The sequence below is a fragment of the Garra rufa genome, chromosome 3, assembly GCF_049309525.1.
Source record: "Garra rufa chromosome 3, GarRuf1.0, whole genome shotgun sequence".
NCBI lineage: Eukaryota > Metazoa > Chordata > Actinopteri > Cypriniformes > Cyprinidae > Garra > Garra rufa.
Window position 1 is genome coordinate 49419015 of NC_133363.1, and position 19261 is coordinate 49438275.

Consider the following 19261-nt stretch of genomic DNA (forward strand, 5'->3'; position numbering starts at 1 on the left):
CACCGTAACAAAAAATACAATGAACAAAAAGTTCATGTTTGTTACCAACATTCCTCAAAATCTCTTTTGTGTGTTATGCCATTGGGAATTGACTGGATTGTTGGACAACTGGATCCCCTTCCCCTCACGTGAGTCGTTGAAAGGAAGGGGATCCAGTTGTCCAACAATCTAGTCAACTTATTTTGGTTAAAGTTATGAGGGCACATTAATAAATAAAGTGCACAAACAATTTGTTTATGATAAACACTGCAATAATCCATAAAAGAACATAAGAACTTGCCTTTTTGATTCCATGGTGACTTTAAGAGTTAACCTCTGAACACAGCCTGAAACCTCAAACAGCAAGTCTAAATCCATGGTGGATCATATTACTTTGTCCTTGAGAAAAGAGTGCAAGCTTTTAAAGCCTTAGAATGCATTGGGCTGTGCGCCCTTCCTGCTGTGCGTACGTGTGCACCTACATAATCCCAAATCAGAAAAAAGACCACTTCCCAAAACTCCTGTGTCAAGGTGACCCATCCTAATGTGTAGCTACCGCAGATCATATTCACTCACTCATTCATTCAATAATTCACTCTCTCATTTACTAACACACTCAATCACAGTCTTTTTCTTTCTTTGCTTTATCTTTTCTCCTTTTTTTCCCCAAATCCCTGCTTTATGCTGATGGTGTCACCACCCACCCATGAAATCCTTCCAATGTGCTGATGAAACGCTTATCACCGCTGATGTGTTGCATTTCTCTTTTGTGAATCTGTTCGCCAACATCTGTTTCATTATGAATCCCCTCTCTTTCTTGCTCTCGCACTGCCCCCTCTGTTTCTCCTCATCCATTTTCCAGATACAACACCTCCCCTTCCCACCACAAGGGGTCAGTGTGACTCTGCATTCCTCACAGCTCTCACATCTACTTGTGTATTCAGGTGCTGGTACAGGAGCTCATTGCAGGTAGTCTGTGGTTCCCCAGTGAGCTTCAGTGACCTGAGTGGAACCCCATTAGACTGAGACATACGTTAATGCCAGGCTGAGAGCACAGCGGATTGGGAAAAGCCAGCAGAGAAAAGCTTTAGCCCAGCTGAAGAATGTGTGTTACAACATGTGCTTACATCTAGGACTTGAAACAGCACTAAGATCATCATAGCAGATGATAAATCAAATCAGAGTGTACAACATATTGTTAAGATTCACTTAAGCACACATTAAAAGTTTTTTTCTGCACTTGCAGCCATAAGTTACCATCGGATGCATATTCAGGTTCCAATCTGTTTCACTGGGTAATGAACAACTTTCTGGAGTCAGTGAACACAGTATTTTATCAGTCCTCCAGGGAAAAACATCACCAGGCTGCTAAAACGAGAACTTCCAAGGAAGAAATAAACACTGGATTTTACGAATTTTGCAAGGTTCAAAGATATCCAGAGTTTATGATATTCAAAGGTTCAGGCAGGTAGGTTCGCATCAGTGTCAGGAATTAAAAAGGGCTTGTGGCAAAAATTAGAAAAAAAGCCCCATAAAGACTAAGGAGCAAAAAACAATCTATTCTGGCTGTTGCGATTAAAATAAAATGTGAAAATTAGTATTAAAGAAATTATGTTCTCCATATAGTGGACTTCCAAAATGCAGTTTAGTTCTTGTCTAGCTCTGCATGAACTCTATGTATTACGGTTCATGACAGTTAGGGTATATTGGTAAACTCCCATCTCATTTTCTCCTCCAACTTCAAAAATCAGCCTACATCGCTGTTTTAACTTTTTTTGTAAAGGTTTTTTGACACTCCTTGCGTGTTCACTTTGTAAACACTGGGTCGGTACTTTTGCAGCGATGTAGGGCGATTTTTGAAAAAATGAAAAATGAAATGGGAATTTTATGACATACCCTAACTGTATTGAACCCGAATGCACAGAGTTTACACAGAGCTAGATAAGACAAGCATTTGAGGTTAAGAAGTATATAAATTGAAATTCTTTTTTAGAAAATAACCGATCGCTTTGTTATATAAGACACTTCTTTCTCGGCTGGGATTGTTTAGAGCTCTTTAAAGCTGCATTTAAATTGCATTTTGGAAGTTCAAACTTGGGGGCACCATTGAAGTCCACTATATGAAGACAATTCCTGAAACGCTTTCCTCAAAAAACATAATTTCGTTACAACTGAAGAAAGTAAGACATGAACATCTTGGATGACAAGGGGGTGATTAAATTATCTGTAAATTTTTGTTCTAGAAGTGAACTTTTCCTTTAAGCAGAACAACTATTTCAACACTGATAATAATAATAAATGTTTCTTGGGCACAACATCAGCATATTATAATAATTTATGACGGATCATGTGACACTGAAGACTGGAGAAATGATGCTGAAAATTCAGATTTGCCTTCACAATAAAAAACACATTTTTACACATAATAAAATAGAAAAGAGTTTTAACTGTAATATTTCACAATATTATAGTTTTACTGTCTTTCTAATCAATCAAATAAAAAGCAAATTGTGGTTGTATGTTGCAAATTATGTTTGACATATCTTGGCCATAATAAATTAGATGGCAATAGTCTGGCTAGTGGCCGCACAAGACTAGCCGTGTATCAAATGAACGAAAGAAAAGGTCAGCGGCATCCTCTGCCGCTCCTGAAGATTTGCTTTTTTATTTTTTCATCCCTTCGCTTTTTCCTTCCCCTCTCCCTCCTCACTCTGTACGTCAGCAGACACAGATGACTAATCAGGAAAGACTAATTTGACTAAAACATGGTGGCAATGGTGCCAAAACATGCTATAAAACCAATTAAAAAGCAAGATACCGCTGCCTCATCGAATTTCTCCTTCTCATCTCCCCTTGCTCTCTCACACTCTCTCCTGTCTCTACATCTCCTCCCGCCTCTCTTGAGCCTGATGCAGGGCAGGTCTAATGTGTCAGAGTCGATTTGTGCTGATCATTTTTATTTTAGTGATGATTTCTTCTTTTTCTCACCCCCATACACACACACACACCCCAGACGTGCACAGCTCGCTGAGAGTAAAATTCCCTGGTTGAGGTGATTTAAAGTGTATGAGAGAGAGTAAAGGATTAATCAAACCCTAAGGCGTTTAACTGTGCTCACACACATACAGTGGGGTCTGTGAGTCTGAGACCAGCAGTGAAAATGCCTCTGTTTTGCATTTTTCTAATTAAACAGGCTACCGTTTTTCATTACAAAATATATTATCGGCAAAACAATTCCAGTTAAAATTTTAATTAAAAAATTTACACGAGTTTCAGAATATCTCAGCATTTGGTTTGTCCCACTTTTGCTTTCAAGCAGCAGTTTGAGCTGCACAAACACCACAAAAACCTGATTGAAACAAGACATTTTACTGTTTGTGCAAAATCAGTAGGTCATGAATAAGAATTTCCAGGTAGTTTACTCACCCCCATGTCATCTAAGATGTTCATGTCTTTTTTTTTTCAGTCTCAAAGAAATTAATTGTTTGAGGAAAACATTCCACAATTTTTCTCCATATAGTGGACTTCAATGAGACACAATAGGTTGAAGGTCCAAATTGCAGTTTCAATGCAGCTTCAAAAGGGCTCTACATGATCCCAGCAGAGGAATAAGTGTCTTATTAAAACAATTGGTAATTTTCTAAAAAAAAAAAAAAAAAAAAAAAAAAAAAAGACTTCACGCATTACGTAATCACGTTGGAAATTTTTTTTTAGAAAATGAATGATCGTTTCGTTAGATAAGACCCTTATTCCTTGGCTAGGATCGTGCAGAGCCCTTTGAAGGCTCCCACTGAAGTTTAAAAAACCTTAATTTCTGAAGAAAAGAATACATAAACATCTTGGATGACATGGGGGTGAGAAAATTATCAGGAAAGTTTTATTCTGCAACTAAACTTATCCTTTAAGTCTAGGTTTAGATTTTGAATCCCAGATTTTCGATATGGCCTTTGACATGACTGGGGTCTTTAAAGGTCTCCAAATTTATCATAATACCATTACGGATTCATTACTGCATACTCATTTTTAACCTGTGCTTAAGTGGCACCACTGTTATCTTAAGAAATCAGTCTTTGATTCAACACTTTAAATCAGTCTCTTTCCTCATCTGTTCAAATTGACCCCATTGACCTGTGACCCCAATGATCTGTGACCTTCAGATAATCTCAGGAGCTCACCTGTGGGGTTTGGGGAAGAGGAAGTTTGTGTTATTGGGTTTGCGGATGAAGTACTCATCGGCCACTCTGCTAATGGCTTGGATGTTTTCCTTTTTGGCAGGTTTCTCCAGAAACAGAGGGGTCTCCACTTTAGGTCGCAGCATCCCCAGGTATGGAGGCAACATGTGGATAAAGATCTAGAAATGCAGTTTCACACTCTTATAAGTTTCTACATTAATATTCATATAATGTAACAACAGATGATGATTTACTCAAAATAAGCTGTATGATTTTCAAACTGTACATGTTTGTTATTTATCCACCCATAGCAATGTAATAATTATGCAAGCAAAACAATTTCTAGTGCATTTTATAAATAGCGCTACGGTGCTTCTTAAAACTAAGTGTTGTGGAACAACAGTCGCCTAGAGATGGCTGAGTCCTCGCTTCATCTGCATGACTTCACAAAGGCTCTAAAAGAAAGAGACAGATTGCACTTGGCCAGAAAATAATCTTTCAGCCTTGCCTCACACGTCTATTTTCACATGGCCTTGCTGTCATGACTGAATGTCCCGCAAAACTGTACTGAATGTGAATAAAGAAAACTGTTTTTTTTCCCTATAATTTTGCAATGGGGTCACTTGAAATGGGTGTTAATAGAAGGTGCAAATGGGTCATTGTGGTGTGATGAAGAGGCCATGGCTCTAATAAGTTAAAATAATGTTGAGCTCACAGCCATTGATAAAGGTTAATAGTCTATAGTCTAACATAATAAGCTGCTTTTTGGAAAGATGCTTTTATTTTGCTATACGCTGTCTTTGCTAAGCTGAATTGTTGTCCAATTTGAACCACTATCCATTTTTGTCTATTTTCATAAGTTTGTAATCGGCAGATGGGGATGATTTGGAGTGTCCAGAAATAAAAGAAAATGCTAAATGGAAATCTTTTCTGCATCTGTCATTTTAACAATATATCAGTCAATTTGTTGAAAGCAGCTGACTCCACAAAATTTTGACATTCATCTCCTTACAAAAGCAGAGTGATTTTATGTTTTGCTAATGCTTATTTATTCCATAGAAGCATAATTTAAGTTTGTAAAAAGCAAAAAGTTTTCTCTAACACTTTGACTAGAGTCTTCTGTACTGACCTTGCGCACCCAGAGGGGCATTTGGTGTGTGTTGGGGGAGCGATGGTGAAGGTTGAGCACCACAACACTGAGGATGACTGAACATGTGACCAGGATCATGGTGAACATCAGGTAGTTGACGATAATGGGAACACCCAGAGATGTTTCTGGGACTTTGTTGGCCAGCAGAAGCAGGAAGACAGTTAAAGTCAGCAGTACATTGATGGAAAGGCCCATTTTCTCCCCTGAAAAGAAAAGAGAGCTCCACTTGATCTCATCATGCATATACTTACACAGAGTCTTAATGTGATTTTTGTGATTAGGTTAATTGTATATAATGGAATTAATAGACCAGGCTGTATAAGCTGCGGAATTAACTTGTACTAATGATCCCTTCATGATTTGTTACACCCTTAACTGGTAGAATTGAAAGACTGATCCTGTTTAACTGTGCAGGTATAAACTCTATTTATAACGGACAATAATAGGACATTCATTAGTTCAAGGTCAATAAAACGTGAATCTAATAAAAAGGCCATTTGTACCGATGTTCATTTCCTGTGCATACTGATTCTCTCCTGTTTTATGTTTTGGAATTAAAGTAGATTTGATTTAGAAGCACTTCTCACCAGCATCAGGTGGCAAGTAGAAGTTAAAGATGGCAATGATGGTGATGAGGATACAGGGCAGGATGATGTTAAACACATAATACATGGGCTTCCTCTCGATGATCAGGTAGAAGGTGATGTCTTCATAAAAATCCTCTCGCACATTCTTCCTAGAAACCTTGTGACGGATGTGCCATTCGCCACTCTCTAGATAAGAGATCAGAAAACCAATGTTTGTTTTTGTGTACATTTAGAGTATCTAGTGTTACTTCCAGAACAAAAATGTACAGATAGTTTACTCACCGCTTTGCCATCCAAGATGTTCATGTCTTTCTTTCTTCAGTCGTAAAAAAACATTTCAGGAATTATCTCCACATAGTGGACTTCAATGGTGCCCCCAAGTTTGAACTTCCAAAATGCAGTTTAAATGCAACTTCAAAGGGCTCTAAATGATCCCAGCTGAGGAAGAAGGGTCTTACCTAGTGAAACAATCAGTAATTTTCGCAACAAATTGACAATTTATATACTTTTTAACCTCAAATGCTCATGTTGTCTCGTATGGATATGTCAAAAAACTCCCATCTCGTTTTCTTCTTCAACTTCAAAATCATCCAACATCATTGTTTTGCCTTTTTAATTTTTTTTGTAAAGGGCGTTTGATCTTCTTTGCATATTCACTTTGTAAACACTGGGTCAGGACTTCTGCAGCGATGTAGAATGATTTTAAAGTTGGGGAAGAAAAGGAGATAGGAGTTTTTCGACATACCCTAACTGTCTTGAACCAGAAAAAACACAGTTCACGCAGACATAGACAAGACAAGTGTTTGAGGTTAGAAAGTACAGAAAGTGAGTTTGTTTCGAAAATGACAGATGGTTTCGCTAGATAAGACCCTTCTTCCTCGGCTGAGATCATTTACAGCCCTTTGAAGCTGCATTTAAACTGCATTTTGGAAGTTCAAACTTGGGGGCACCATTAAAATCCTGAAATGTTTTCCTCAAGAATCTTAATTTCTTATCGACTAAAGAAAGAAAGACATGAACATCTTGGATGATGAGGGGGTGAGTAAATTATCTGTAAATTTGTGTTCTGAAAGTGAACTACTCCTTTAAGAGTGCCATTACCGCTAAAGCCTGTGTCGTAGACTATCTCTCGGACTTCATTTCCTCTCTTATCTAGCCCATGCTGCAGATCCACTTCTGAGGAATCATATGTATACGAGTGGAAAACCATGGTGCAATTTTGCCAGTCGAAAGGAAAGTATGTCACCTGCAGATGGAGAAAAAGGCACCGGAAAAGAGTTGTTAGTGTGTGCGCTTGTCTGATGAGCATCTTTCCCCTCAGATCTTTCTTTAATCATCTCTCTTTCTGCTTTTCACACCACACAAGCAAAGACCAGACGGAACATCAAACACAGCCAAACTAGAGCGAGGCCAAACAAAAGCATCAATACAAATGAGGAGGGGAGAAAAAGTTCACAAAATAAGTACAAAAAGAATCAGAAAGAGTTAGAGAGAGAGACATCCTCACTTATATGAGGTAAATAAGACCTTTTTTAACAAGAAATTCTCCCCAGCAGTGCCCTACTGATATATATTAATAGTGCAGTTGTGCTGAGCATAAACACTAGTGATTTAACGCATCATTAAACTTCTTATGATTTTACACTTCATTACAGTATTTAAAGGTCTCATCCATAACTTACTCTTATTACTACAGTATTTACCGAAAGGTGCTGCACATTCATCAACAAAGAACAATACAGAAGAAATTTGTGCTCAAAAGAAAACATTGAGGTACTCATAATAGTGGAACCTATAATATTAATACACATCTAGATTTATGGCATGTTGTTAATGTTTCACAGCAGAATTAGAATGTTACAGAGCACTTGATTTTTATTATTACTCCATGATCTACACGTTTCCTACAGTAATATAGTAATTTGCAATATTAAATGTTAGTTACGTTGCAGAAATTTACCTTCACCCCGCAGGAACTCTTGAAAAGAGCTGGTGGAGTCCACGTCACACGGCCGTTACTGTAGGCCTGCACGTGGACCTGTAGAGCTACACCAAACACGCCATCATTGCTGCACACACAAACAGGGTTTTTAATGCATATAAACATGTATGTCATTCCTAAAAATATAAACCTCAAAATTAAGGCAATTTAGATGGTTACACTATAGTGCTGGGCGTTTTGATCAAAGATTTGCATCACATTTTTTTGAGGATTCTGGCAGTTTCACAGTTTATTATGTTTTTTCCTTTGCTGTGCCTTTAGTTGCAGAACCACCTGCATTTTAATCACGATCAAAACAAACATGCTACATATAGTATGAGCAGTTTTTTATTGTAAATTAAATTGTATCATTTTAAAATTTAAAGCAAGAACAGAATTGTCTGACCTTAGCTTTGTGATATTATGCGACATAAAACATATCTGCATGAAACAGAAAACAGGCTGAATGAGATGCAAATGCACTCTCCGACAACAGGAGGTGGTACTTTTGGAACAGCAGCAGTATAGCGTTTCCAATATAGTGTTTACAGTCACTGCTGTAAACAAAGCAGCGCTGTGCTTTTAAACACTACATTTAATAAGCATTATATGGACGTAAGATGAAAAGGAAATACCAACTAAACTTTTCTGAAGACAGTCAGTTTCCCTCAGAGATACATTCATATAACCCCCAATTCCGTATTTATGATTTTCTTCCAATATTTCACATTTTGTGAATAGTGAGTTTGCTCTTTTTAAAGTGTCTTCTGCTCGCCAAGCCTGCATTTATTTGATCCAAAATACAGCAAAAGCAGAAATATTGTAAAATATTTTTGCTATTTAAAAAAAACTGCATTCTATTTGAATATATTTTAAAATGTAATTTATTCCTGTGATCAAAGCTAAATTTCCAGCATCATTACTCCAGTCTTCACTGTCACATGATCCTTCAGAAATCATTCTAATATGCTGATTTGCTGTTCAAGAAACATTATTATTATTATTATTATCAATATTTAAAACAGTCGAGTACATTTTTTTCAGGATTCTTTGATGAATAGAAAGATCCAAAGATCAGCATTTTTCTAAAATAAAAAGCTTTTGTAACATTACACACTATACACCATTTAAAAGCTTGAAGTCAGTATACTTTTTGATGGGAAATTATAGAAATTAATCCTTTTATTTAGCAAGAATGCTTAAATTGATGATGAAAATGATAAAGACACTGAAGACAAAAGATTTCCATTTCTACTATTCTAATATTCTACTCGGCTGTTTTCAGCATAATAATAATAATAATAATAATAATAATAAATGTTTTTTAAGTAGCAAATCTAAATATTAGAATGATTTCTGAAGGATCATATGACCCTAAAGACTGGAGTAATAATGCTAAAAATTCAGCTTTGAAATCACAAAAATACATTACATTTTAAAATATAATTAAATAGAAAACAGTTATTTAACATATGTAACATAATATATGCAGTATGTATGTATGTGTATGTACGTGTAACAATAATCCGTTTAAAGTTTGTAATTAAAAATAAACTGCACATTCAACAATATTTGCATATTTTCTGTTAGTACGAACAATACAAGCAATTTGGAAGGACTTAAGAAAATACTGAAAAGGACTATAGATTTTAACTGCATAATTAATGCTGAACCATTATTAGATATTGAACACCAAATGATTATTTGGCTCTAGTTAAAGACACTCAGTAATGCTAAGAAACAGACTCTGCATTATGTCTCCGAGAGGCATTATGTGCTCCTTAAGAAGTCTGTAAGGTGACAAATGCACTGAAGGTTTCTCTGAGAGCAGACATTGGTCTGCAATTTCAAAAAAAAAAAAAAAAAATATTCAGAGAAGACCAGAGTACTTAAAGGGATAGTTTACCAAAAAAAAAAAAACTTAAAAAGTAATTACTCATATTCAAATTTAGTGTCTCAGTACACTTTGTGCCAGGTGCTGGGAAATGGCATTGGCTCGTTTTCGTTTTGTAACCGTTTGCCAATTTTAAATATGCGTAAATGTGTGTGCGATTAGAACATTATGAAATAAGGTAATGATTTACAATGAATAATAGCTTATATTTTCATCCGTTCTTCACACAGAGCTATAATATGACTTTTGATATAGTATACAAAGTGTACGGACTACTTTTTTCTGTCCTTTTAGGAGCATTCATTGTCAGCTTGGGAGTTACAGACATGACACTGCAAATTCTGTTATTTCATCACACCTTGTATGGCTGTTTCATAATAGGTAAGAGTAATACCTATAATTCAGACAGATCGACCATTTGAGCCCTAAATCATAGAGCACTGGTAAATAATCCTCACAGGACACAAACCAGGCCTTTAACTTCCCATCTATTACGGTAATGGTGCTGTGGGACTTGAAGATGTCCCTCATTGAACAGTGTGTGGGATGCAGTTTGTGTGTGTGTGGGAGTGAATGCAGGACCAGCAAGGCTGCTAGCGGACAGCAGTGTTGTTTAATTGGCTATAAAGCAGAGATGAATGAAGGAGGGAGGAAATTTACACCAGCAGTGATGGGGGTCTACCTGGACAGTACAGTGAGAGTGTGTGAGAAAGGAACAGATAGAGAAAGTACATAATTCTTGACAAGCTTCACAAAAGCTTTGATAATTTCTGTTATTTCTGCTGTTCTCGCAGAAACTCAGTAAAGGCTCTCTAAGATAATGTGCCCGACACTCAGGTTCTCTGAGATAATATGCGAAGCAACACACACACACACACACACACACACACACACACACACACACACACACACACACACACACACACACACACACACACACACACACACACACACACACACACACACACACACACACACACACACACACACACACACACACACACACGTTGGGTTTACATGTTTTATGGGGACATTCCATAGGCGTAATGGTTTTTATACTGTACAAACCGTATTTTCTATTGCCCTACACCTACCCTACACCTAAACCTAGCCCTCACAGGAGATTGTGCACACTTTTACTTCATCAAAAAAACTCATTGTGCATGATTTATAAGCCTGTTTCCTCATGGGGACCTGAGAAATGTCCCCACAAGGTCAAAATCTACTGGTATTCCTATCCTTGTGGGGACATTTGGTCCCCACAACGTGATGAATACCAGGTACACACACACACACACACACACACACACACACACACACACACACACACACACACACAACTCACTTATTGATGAGAACAATATCAGGAAGCCACACTTTTCCAGCCGGGATACGCAACACATCAATTCCCTCATAATCTTTCGGCTTCCAGGAGAGGCGATAATCGTTCCACTCCTGCAAGAGCACAAAGGGTGTGTGTGTTTATGTAAGGATAAATGAGGGTCATCGCAGAAATTATAAGTACAACCAGTTCATCATTTAATCAAATGATTTCAAATGATCTGGCTTGTGTCATTAATTATACCAAATGCAATATCTCTGCACATTTGTCCGTACATATTATCAACAGCATTTGCATAATTTTTCATTTTGCATTCAAAGTTACTACATATTGATCGTAGTTCTTATTGTCAGAGTTTGTCTTGTGTGGTAATTTCAGCCCAGGAAATTATGGTGATAGATGACAGATAACTTTTCTTCAATGCAAATAAAGCTTTGCAAATTTGAATTGCACTCATTACTTTTCCAAATTACGCGAAGGAGCCAGAAGAAATTGTGCTGACTTACCAAGTTCATAATAACAATAGTGTTCATCTCCTCATCTTTCATGTTCTAGAACACAAAAAACATGAAATAGAACAAATAACAAATTAGTGGATGCACATGTGTTTAGACAGAGCAATCAGTGGTTTTACAATTAATCAGTATAGAGGGTTTGCGCTTACGTCACGATTTGGTCAGTTACCCGGATGGGCTGCCATATTGGTGATATTCGGACGTAAAAAAAACAGCATTGATTGCATGGTTTAAGTATTACTGAATATGTTGTTCTACTAATTTATGCTGTCAAAACCACGGAAATAAACATGTGGAAGTTGCTCAATCATATAGAGAAGGACTTAGCAAGCAGGAAAGGGTCAATATTTTGACAAACTAAAGTTAATAGGTGGTAAAGATATGTACGACAGTGGCGGCTACTGGTCTGTCAAATAGGGGAAGCTCATTTTCGGTCTACATCATAAAATTGTCTATTTATTTAAAAGTAAATTCTGCCCTACGTTCCTTTTCAAGAAAATGGTCTGTGACCCTGTCGTACCAACTAGGCGTCTTTTCCAGTGACTTTTCGTGTGCAGTTTCATATGAATGAATGATCTAAAAAAAATATTAAACTCTGTAAAAGTGAAACAAGGAATGTGGTGTATAATTGTGTGAAATGTATGATGAAAATCAAGCAATTTCGCCAAGCAAATATAAAGAAATAGGTTGCAGCAGTTTTTGTTTCGACTGAACTTGAGAAATCCACGATGGGACTGAGCTGCCGCAGAGAGCGCGAACGAATAGCTTCAGCGATTCCTTATAGGACAAAATCGCTGTCAGTCAAAAGGAGATGCAATCTTTCGACAGACCCTCCAATCATCACGCAGAAGCTCAGCGTCCAGGCCAGCCCACTCCTCATTCACCCCCAGAGACGCTGAGCGTCCGTGGGCGGGACATAATCGCAGCGTTTATCCAATGACCGTCTAGTTTCAAAGCACTGAAAAAAAACGTTCAAAGCAGCCCCATTGAAGTCAATGGACGCTGGGCTTCAATGGGGAAATGCACTGTGACGCTACGGGAATGTATGAGAAGTAAATCAAGTCAGCCGACCTGCTATATCTAACTGATTCTGAACGAATTCGTCTTTGAGATGAACGTTTTCTAACGCATTTTTAGTCAATAAAATGTTAATACAATAGTACGTAATTTTACCATTAATTTTGTGACATTATAGGGGAAGCTGAGCTTCCCTTGCAGTCTTAAAGAAATCGCCACTGATGTACGAGCAGTATTAATTAAGATATTAGCCTAATATTTCACCTACCTGACCAGAAATGCCTTTTGTTTATCAGACAGTCTTGCACACTTCTCCTTGTTTTGTTATAACTTTTGGCAGTCTATTACTCCAAATGTTTTTCTACAGCCCAAAACATGACAATAACTGACCATTTTCGGCAGCTATAATCTGCAAAATATGCAAGTTTCATTAGATTCAGTGGCACTGTTTACGTTCAGTGCCGCCAATATGGCCGATTCATGATGCGTTGTGAAAACACACTATTACAGTTAAGAGTGTATGGCTGTGGTTTGGTCGCACAATTTGAGTATCGATTTTAAGTAAATCACAATTTATGCAAATATTTAGTTTATAGTTACTCCACCAATGAGAAATGTTTCAAATAAATATAAGCAATCTGGAACTTACAGTACTACAATATGAACTTTAGGATGTAATCTCTTAAAATAAATTTCAACACTATGCTATTTTGGGTAAGTTATATCACATTCAGGAAGTTTAGACGTATCTGTGCAATATTTTCCTTGAACAAACTATATTATACTTATTTCTAAAACTGTAGTGTTTTCTTGATGGGGGATGTTAGAAGAAAAACAAGAGCATATCTATAAAGAAGGATCCCCAGATTGTCTGCCTCTGATGCATGTTTAGAATCAAGACAAATAATGGGAACGCTGCCTGCAATGGGAGAAAGGGGTGATGGGATATGATTACAAGACAAGGGAAAGACCTGAGATGGTCAGATCAGTACACAGTCCTGAATGCTATTTAAAACTAGTGTAGGAATGTCAGCTGTCTCAGTCTCAGTAAAGAGCACAAACAGTTGGGGGATGGGTCAACACACACTGTAACAGTCATATTGATATTGTATATACCCTTTATACTATAAACATACATGCAGAGATTCAAGTGTGTGGATGGTTTTAGGCTGAATACCGTTATTTGGAATGATATATTAATGTTGTCTCAATATGTATTTGTTTTAACAAACATTAAGCAGCTGAAATTCAGAAAGCCTGTAGAAAGGGTCACGTTCCTTTCTGTTCTGAGTAGTGAAAAGACCTTAATTAATAAACTCTCAGGAGTCATACTATACTTTTTTATGATTAACATGAGATACTATGTGGCCCTTAAGACATACGCTTTTTTTTCCATTATTATTTTACATAATTATTACTCATTATAATTTAATTCATTATAAAATGACTCCTACGTTTTTTGACTCCTTCATTAAGGATCACCAACATTACACCACTGTGAAACAATGGGTAACAATGTACAACACACTATTTTAAATAAACAAGCAACTAACTTATAATAAATCTTATGATCAGCTTTTAGCAGTCAGGCAATCATAATGTTTTTGCCCCTAATTAGCCTTATAGTAATAATAATAAATAGTAATAATATTTTAAAATAATTTTTTTCTTTTAAAAATACAATGATGTAATTAATATAACATTTGAAGTCAAACGTTTTTATTGCACTTTTCATAATATGCATCATTTCAAAGCATAAAGTTGTATTGTTAATGATGAAATATACTTTGTTTTAATAAAATAAATAATAATATGTGACGCTGGACCACAAAACCAGCCATAAGGGTACACTTTTTGAAACTGAGATTTTCATTGATGTGTGGTTTGTTAGGATAGGACAATATTTGGCCAAGATACAACTATTTGAAAATCTGCAATCTGAGGATGCAAAAAAAATCTAAATATTGAGAAAATCGCCTTTAAAGTTGTCCAAATGAAGTTCTTAGAAATGCATATTACTAATCATAAATTATGTTCTGATATATTTAGGGTAGGAGATTTACCTAATATCCTAATGATTTTTGGCACAAAAAAAAGAAAAATGGTTCATTTAGACTGGTTTTGTGGTCCAGGGTCACATATAATATTACTAATAATGATATGTGCCCATTAAGCTACATAACTATGTGTGTTTGCATATTCATACCAGGCTGACAAATGATGAAAGGGTCATGCCTATCCTCACGACAACCCTTTCCTCTGGGCTTCTTGCAGGCCGCACTTTAACATTGTATGAAGAAAACAGTTTCTTCATCAGTTGATCTTCTGTGTCTGCACCTAAAAAAGATGTTGTTGTGTTTATCAGAAAGCAGTACAACTCTCTCTTACCCTTAGTTTTTATTCTTAAGAGTCTGAGTAGCAAAGGATTTGCAGGTTAAAGCCCAGAATGTCTTGTGCATAGAACAGTTCATTGCCTAATCTTTGAATACAGCACTGTGTAAAGATGGATGGACTGATGGATGGATGGATCTACAGAGTTGAACATAAAACTGAACAGATAAGAGGCTCAGCCAAGCGCATAGCCTTGGGTGTTCTTAGACCTGCATCATGCACCGTTTTGAGGGTGACTGTTTACTCCACTCGCCGGGCCAACGCTGATGTTTTTATGCATCACGTCTGCCTTTTTTTTTCTCCGCAGCTTTCGAAGGTTAGTCGCATCTATAAGCGGGCCTTCTAGGGGCGCCACATTCATCAAGTCTCGCCAGCTCGAGCCCTCCAGAATACAAACTGACAGTTACAAACGACACACGTCACCCCACGCGCCACCTTCATTACCAACCACCAGTACCAACGGCTGCTGCTTTGCGCATATGCACACATGTACAGGAGTTTGACTGGGTTTTGACCGACTTTTCTTTTGAGTAATAACTTTAAGTGGCTTTTAGTAAGAAAAGAATCCCCAATGCTGTATTCCAATTTTAAAAGTATCATGGGAGAAACTTTTTGGAAATGCAAGATCATTATTTTTTCTGTATAAGCATTTAAACTGTGAAATAAATGAGGCCTTGCAGAAGTATATGCCATCTGCTGCTCAACAGTCCCTCTGAAAGCTTCTCTAAAATAATTACCACAATTAACCTCTCTGAAACACCTTTAAATCAAGTTTTAATATAAAGAGCTCCTGATGACAGTCTGACTTGAGGTTAATTTACAGTTTTCCCATGGGTACTCGTAAAAATGGCATTCTTTAGAAAATGTCTCTTTTATGTTAAATCACTTTGTGCTAAATTCTTCTGACTCATTCTATTATACTTTCTGTTTTATGCTTCCTTTTACACAGTCATTGTTTCAAAACAGCATTATTGTGACATACCATGGGAAAATGTTACTTTATGTATCAATCAATCCAATAGCAAACAATGGCAGATACATGTTAGGGTTTTTAAGATGAAAAATATTACAGCGCTACATGCTACAGACAACATGTGAGACCCTAGATCACAAAACAAGTCATAAGGGTCAATTTTTGGTGATTGAGATTTATACATTGTCTAAATAAATAAGCTTTCAATTGATGTATAGTTTGTTAGGATAGGACGATATTTGGCTGAGAAAAAAACGATTTAAAAATCTGGAATCTGAGGGTCAAAATATTGAAAAGAACAAAACAATTTAGAAAATTGTCTTTAAAGTTGTCCAAATGAAGTTCTTAAAATGCATATTACTAATCAAAAATTATGTTCTGATATATTCAGGGTAGGAAAATGACTTAATATCTTAATGATTTTTGGCCAAAAAAAGAAAAATGGATAATTTAGACTGGTTTTGTGGTCCAGGGTCACATATAATATTACTAATAATGATATTAAAGTTCTTAACAATGCATTTTACTAATCAAAAATTAAGTTTGACATATTCACGGTAGGACATTTATAAAATATCTTCATGAAACATGATCTTTACTCAATATCCTAAAGTTTTTTGGCATAAAAGAAAAATCTATCATTTTGACCCATACAATGTATTTTTAGTTGCTGCTACAAATATGTGCTACTTAAGACTGGTTTTGTGGGCTAGGGTCACATATAAGAAATACACTTACATTAATGACTGCAATATCTATCCAAAGATGTTATATATAAATATATTGCACTGCCATTAGAGTACAATTGTAAAAGACTGTCACTTATGGTTCACTACAGCCTGCATTCCTGACAAAATATTCTCACAGTATGACTGACATGATACTGCCATTGACCTTTTCACACTGGGGTTAGTTACAGTAATTTGGCAGCCGCTCTCATGGTAAGATCTCTGTTTACCATACCGTATGGTATACTGTAAAATAACGTCCTGGGAATTATGTATTAAAATGAATAAAAAATACGTAAATTACAAGCTTTATGCATTTACCTTAAAAGCTTACTATTAGTGAGTTAGACTGCAATTTTGTGAGTTAAAACGTTGTACGCTAATGCTTGAAATAACACGTTTGATGCTTTGTTTGGAAAGTTATACTAAAATTCACAACCCACATGTGAAACTACCAAACAATTCCAATTTAAACAAATAAAGACGACAAGAAAGTAACGTTAAAATGATCTTTTCCAACCCCCCTTCAGTGTTGTGGGACGTCAGAAGTTGGATTTACTATCAGGTAATCATATCTTATCACGCGTGACGTTACTTCTAAAGTTTACTTGGCGTTCACACGTGCGCGCAACTCACAAATTCACTTTGGAAACGTAAACTTACCTGCCATTGCGCTCAGGCCATAGAGGTAGCAGGTGACCATAAACCATTCCTGGGCCTTCATGGCGATTTATTAAATAAAAATAACTTCATAGAAAGTTAACGTGAGGGTCCTTCCGTGTTTGTTCCAGCACACACAGTTGGCGACAAGTCAGACCGCTGTCACTGTGCTCAGGTTACAGACACGCAGGCCGTGCGCGCTCACTCTAGAGTTCACGCGCTTACATCAAAACATTTAATGACAAAATTGAAGAAAAATGTCTCGCTTATGTTTACGAACTATTCGAAGCGAAAATTGGATTGTTTGGAAAAGTTTGTAAGTGTCACATGATCTTTCAGAAATCATTTTAACATGCTGATTTATAATTAGAATTATCTATGTTGGAAAAAGATGTGCTGCCATATACTTTTTGGAACCTGAGATGCTTTTTCCAGGCTTCTGTGATAAATAAAAAATGAAAAAGAACAGCAAATATTCAAAATCTTTTAAAAATATAAGTATTTGCTATCACTTTTTATTAATTTAATACATCCTTGCTGAATAAATGTATTAGTTTCTCTTAAAAAGAGAAATAATCAAATTTTACTCACCTCAAACTTATGTATATTTAGAAAATATTTATATTTTAAATAAATGCTGTTCTTTTTAACCTTTTAAGCAAAACCGATAAATATTAAACTATTTGCAGCACTGATAATAAATCAGCATATTAGAATGATTTCTGAAGGATCACCTAACACTGAAGACTAGAGTAATGGTGCTGAAAATTCAGCTTTGACCACAGGAATAAATTAGATTTGAATGTATACTAAAATAGAAAAATATTATTTTACATCATAATAATATTTCACAATATTACTTTTTCCCCCTGTATTTTTGATCAAATAAACGCAGCCTTGATGAGCTTAAGAAACTTCTTTAAAAACATTAAAAATCTTACTGATCCCAGCCTTGATCAGCAGTGTATAAACTTCAGAATATTTTAATTTGTAACTTAGTATTTTTTGTATTCATGCCATTGTGAACATAATATATATATATTTTTAATGTCAAAAACATTATCAAAGGGCCTGGATATACAAATCCCTTTCCACAAACTAAAAGAGCACATGCATGGTGCATTTAAATGTAAATTTGATCCCATATGACATTTGAGCTTCTGAAAGCACCCAGTGACACATTAAAAACCATGAACATTTCCTACATCCCACAAAAGAGGCAGAGCGCTCACGTCAACCTCCATTGAGGTCGTCACTGAGAGTGTTCCCCCAATGTGCTTTTAAAATAAGGCAAAGTGTTTTGATGTGTTTGAATCCACGCCAGCATATTTATACAGTTCTGGGGTGCTTTTGGCTGAAGAGGACTAGTATTAATGTGCTGTACTTTTATGTAATTCATCAGAGCTGTTAAAATGAATTATGCAGCTTTATCCCACCAATTAGATTAAAGGATGAGATTTATTCTGCCGCTCTAGAGTGTTGACACTTTGATGGGCCTTTTGAAATCAGAGGTCAGGGGATTGCTCAAGTTTTTCCTACACAGTTAGCGGGATAAAAGATGGAAATGGCTCTTTAGCAAAGCCGGCTTTTTGCGTGGGAACAAAGAGAAAGACACTTGGAACACATGCCACCTGTCTCCTGTTCATCCTCACTTGAGCACTCCCGTCGAGCCGTGCTGTACTTAAGTAATGGTGCTGGCCCACCACGTTCACTGTTTGGTCCTCTGCCAATTTAATCATTATAGAAGTCAACTTAACAACCCATAACTAATGCTGACTCGCCTGTGAAACTCTATTGAGAACTCTGGCACTTACCTGAGAGCCAATTAAAATGCTTTACTTTAAATAAGGGCATTGAATGATACATGAGACT

General features: G+C 36.4%; 1 protein-coding gene across 1 annotated transcript in view; it reads right to left on the reverse strand.

The window, feature by feature from the left end:
* Positions 1 to 17544, reverse strand: part of chrnb1 (cholinergic receptor, nicotinic, beta 1 (muscle)) — a 20058-nt gene extending 2514 nt beyond the window's left edge. The window contains exons 1-9 of the mRNA XM_073837246.1: positions 17393 to 17544; positions 14844 to 14974; positions 11612 to 11656; positions 11109 to 11218; positions 7849 to 7957; positions 6990 to 7134; positions 5889 to 6074; positions 5281 to 5504; positions 4155 to 4330 (exon numbers count right to left, since the gene is read on the reverse strand). Coding sequence (XP_073693347.1) covers positions 4155 to 4330; positions 5281 to 5504; positions 5889 to 6074; positions 6990 to 7134; positions 7849 to 7957; positions 11109 to 11218; positions 11612 to 11656; positions 14844 to 14974; positions 17393 to 17453 — 1187 coding nt within the window. The 5' untranslated portion in view covers positions 17454 to 17544. The remainder of the gene's footprint in view (positions 1 to 4154; positions 4331 to 5280; positions 5505 to 5888; positions 6075 to 6989; positions 7135 to 7848; positions 7958 to 11108; positions 11219 to 11611; positions 11657 to 14843; positions 14975 to 17392) is intronic.
* Between the last annotated feature and the right edge of the window lie 1717 nt (positions 17545 to 19261).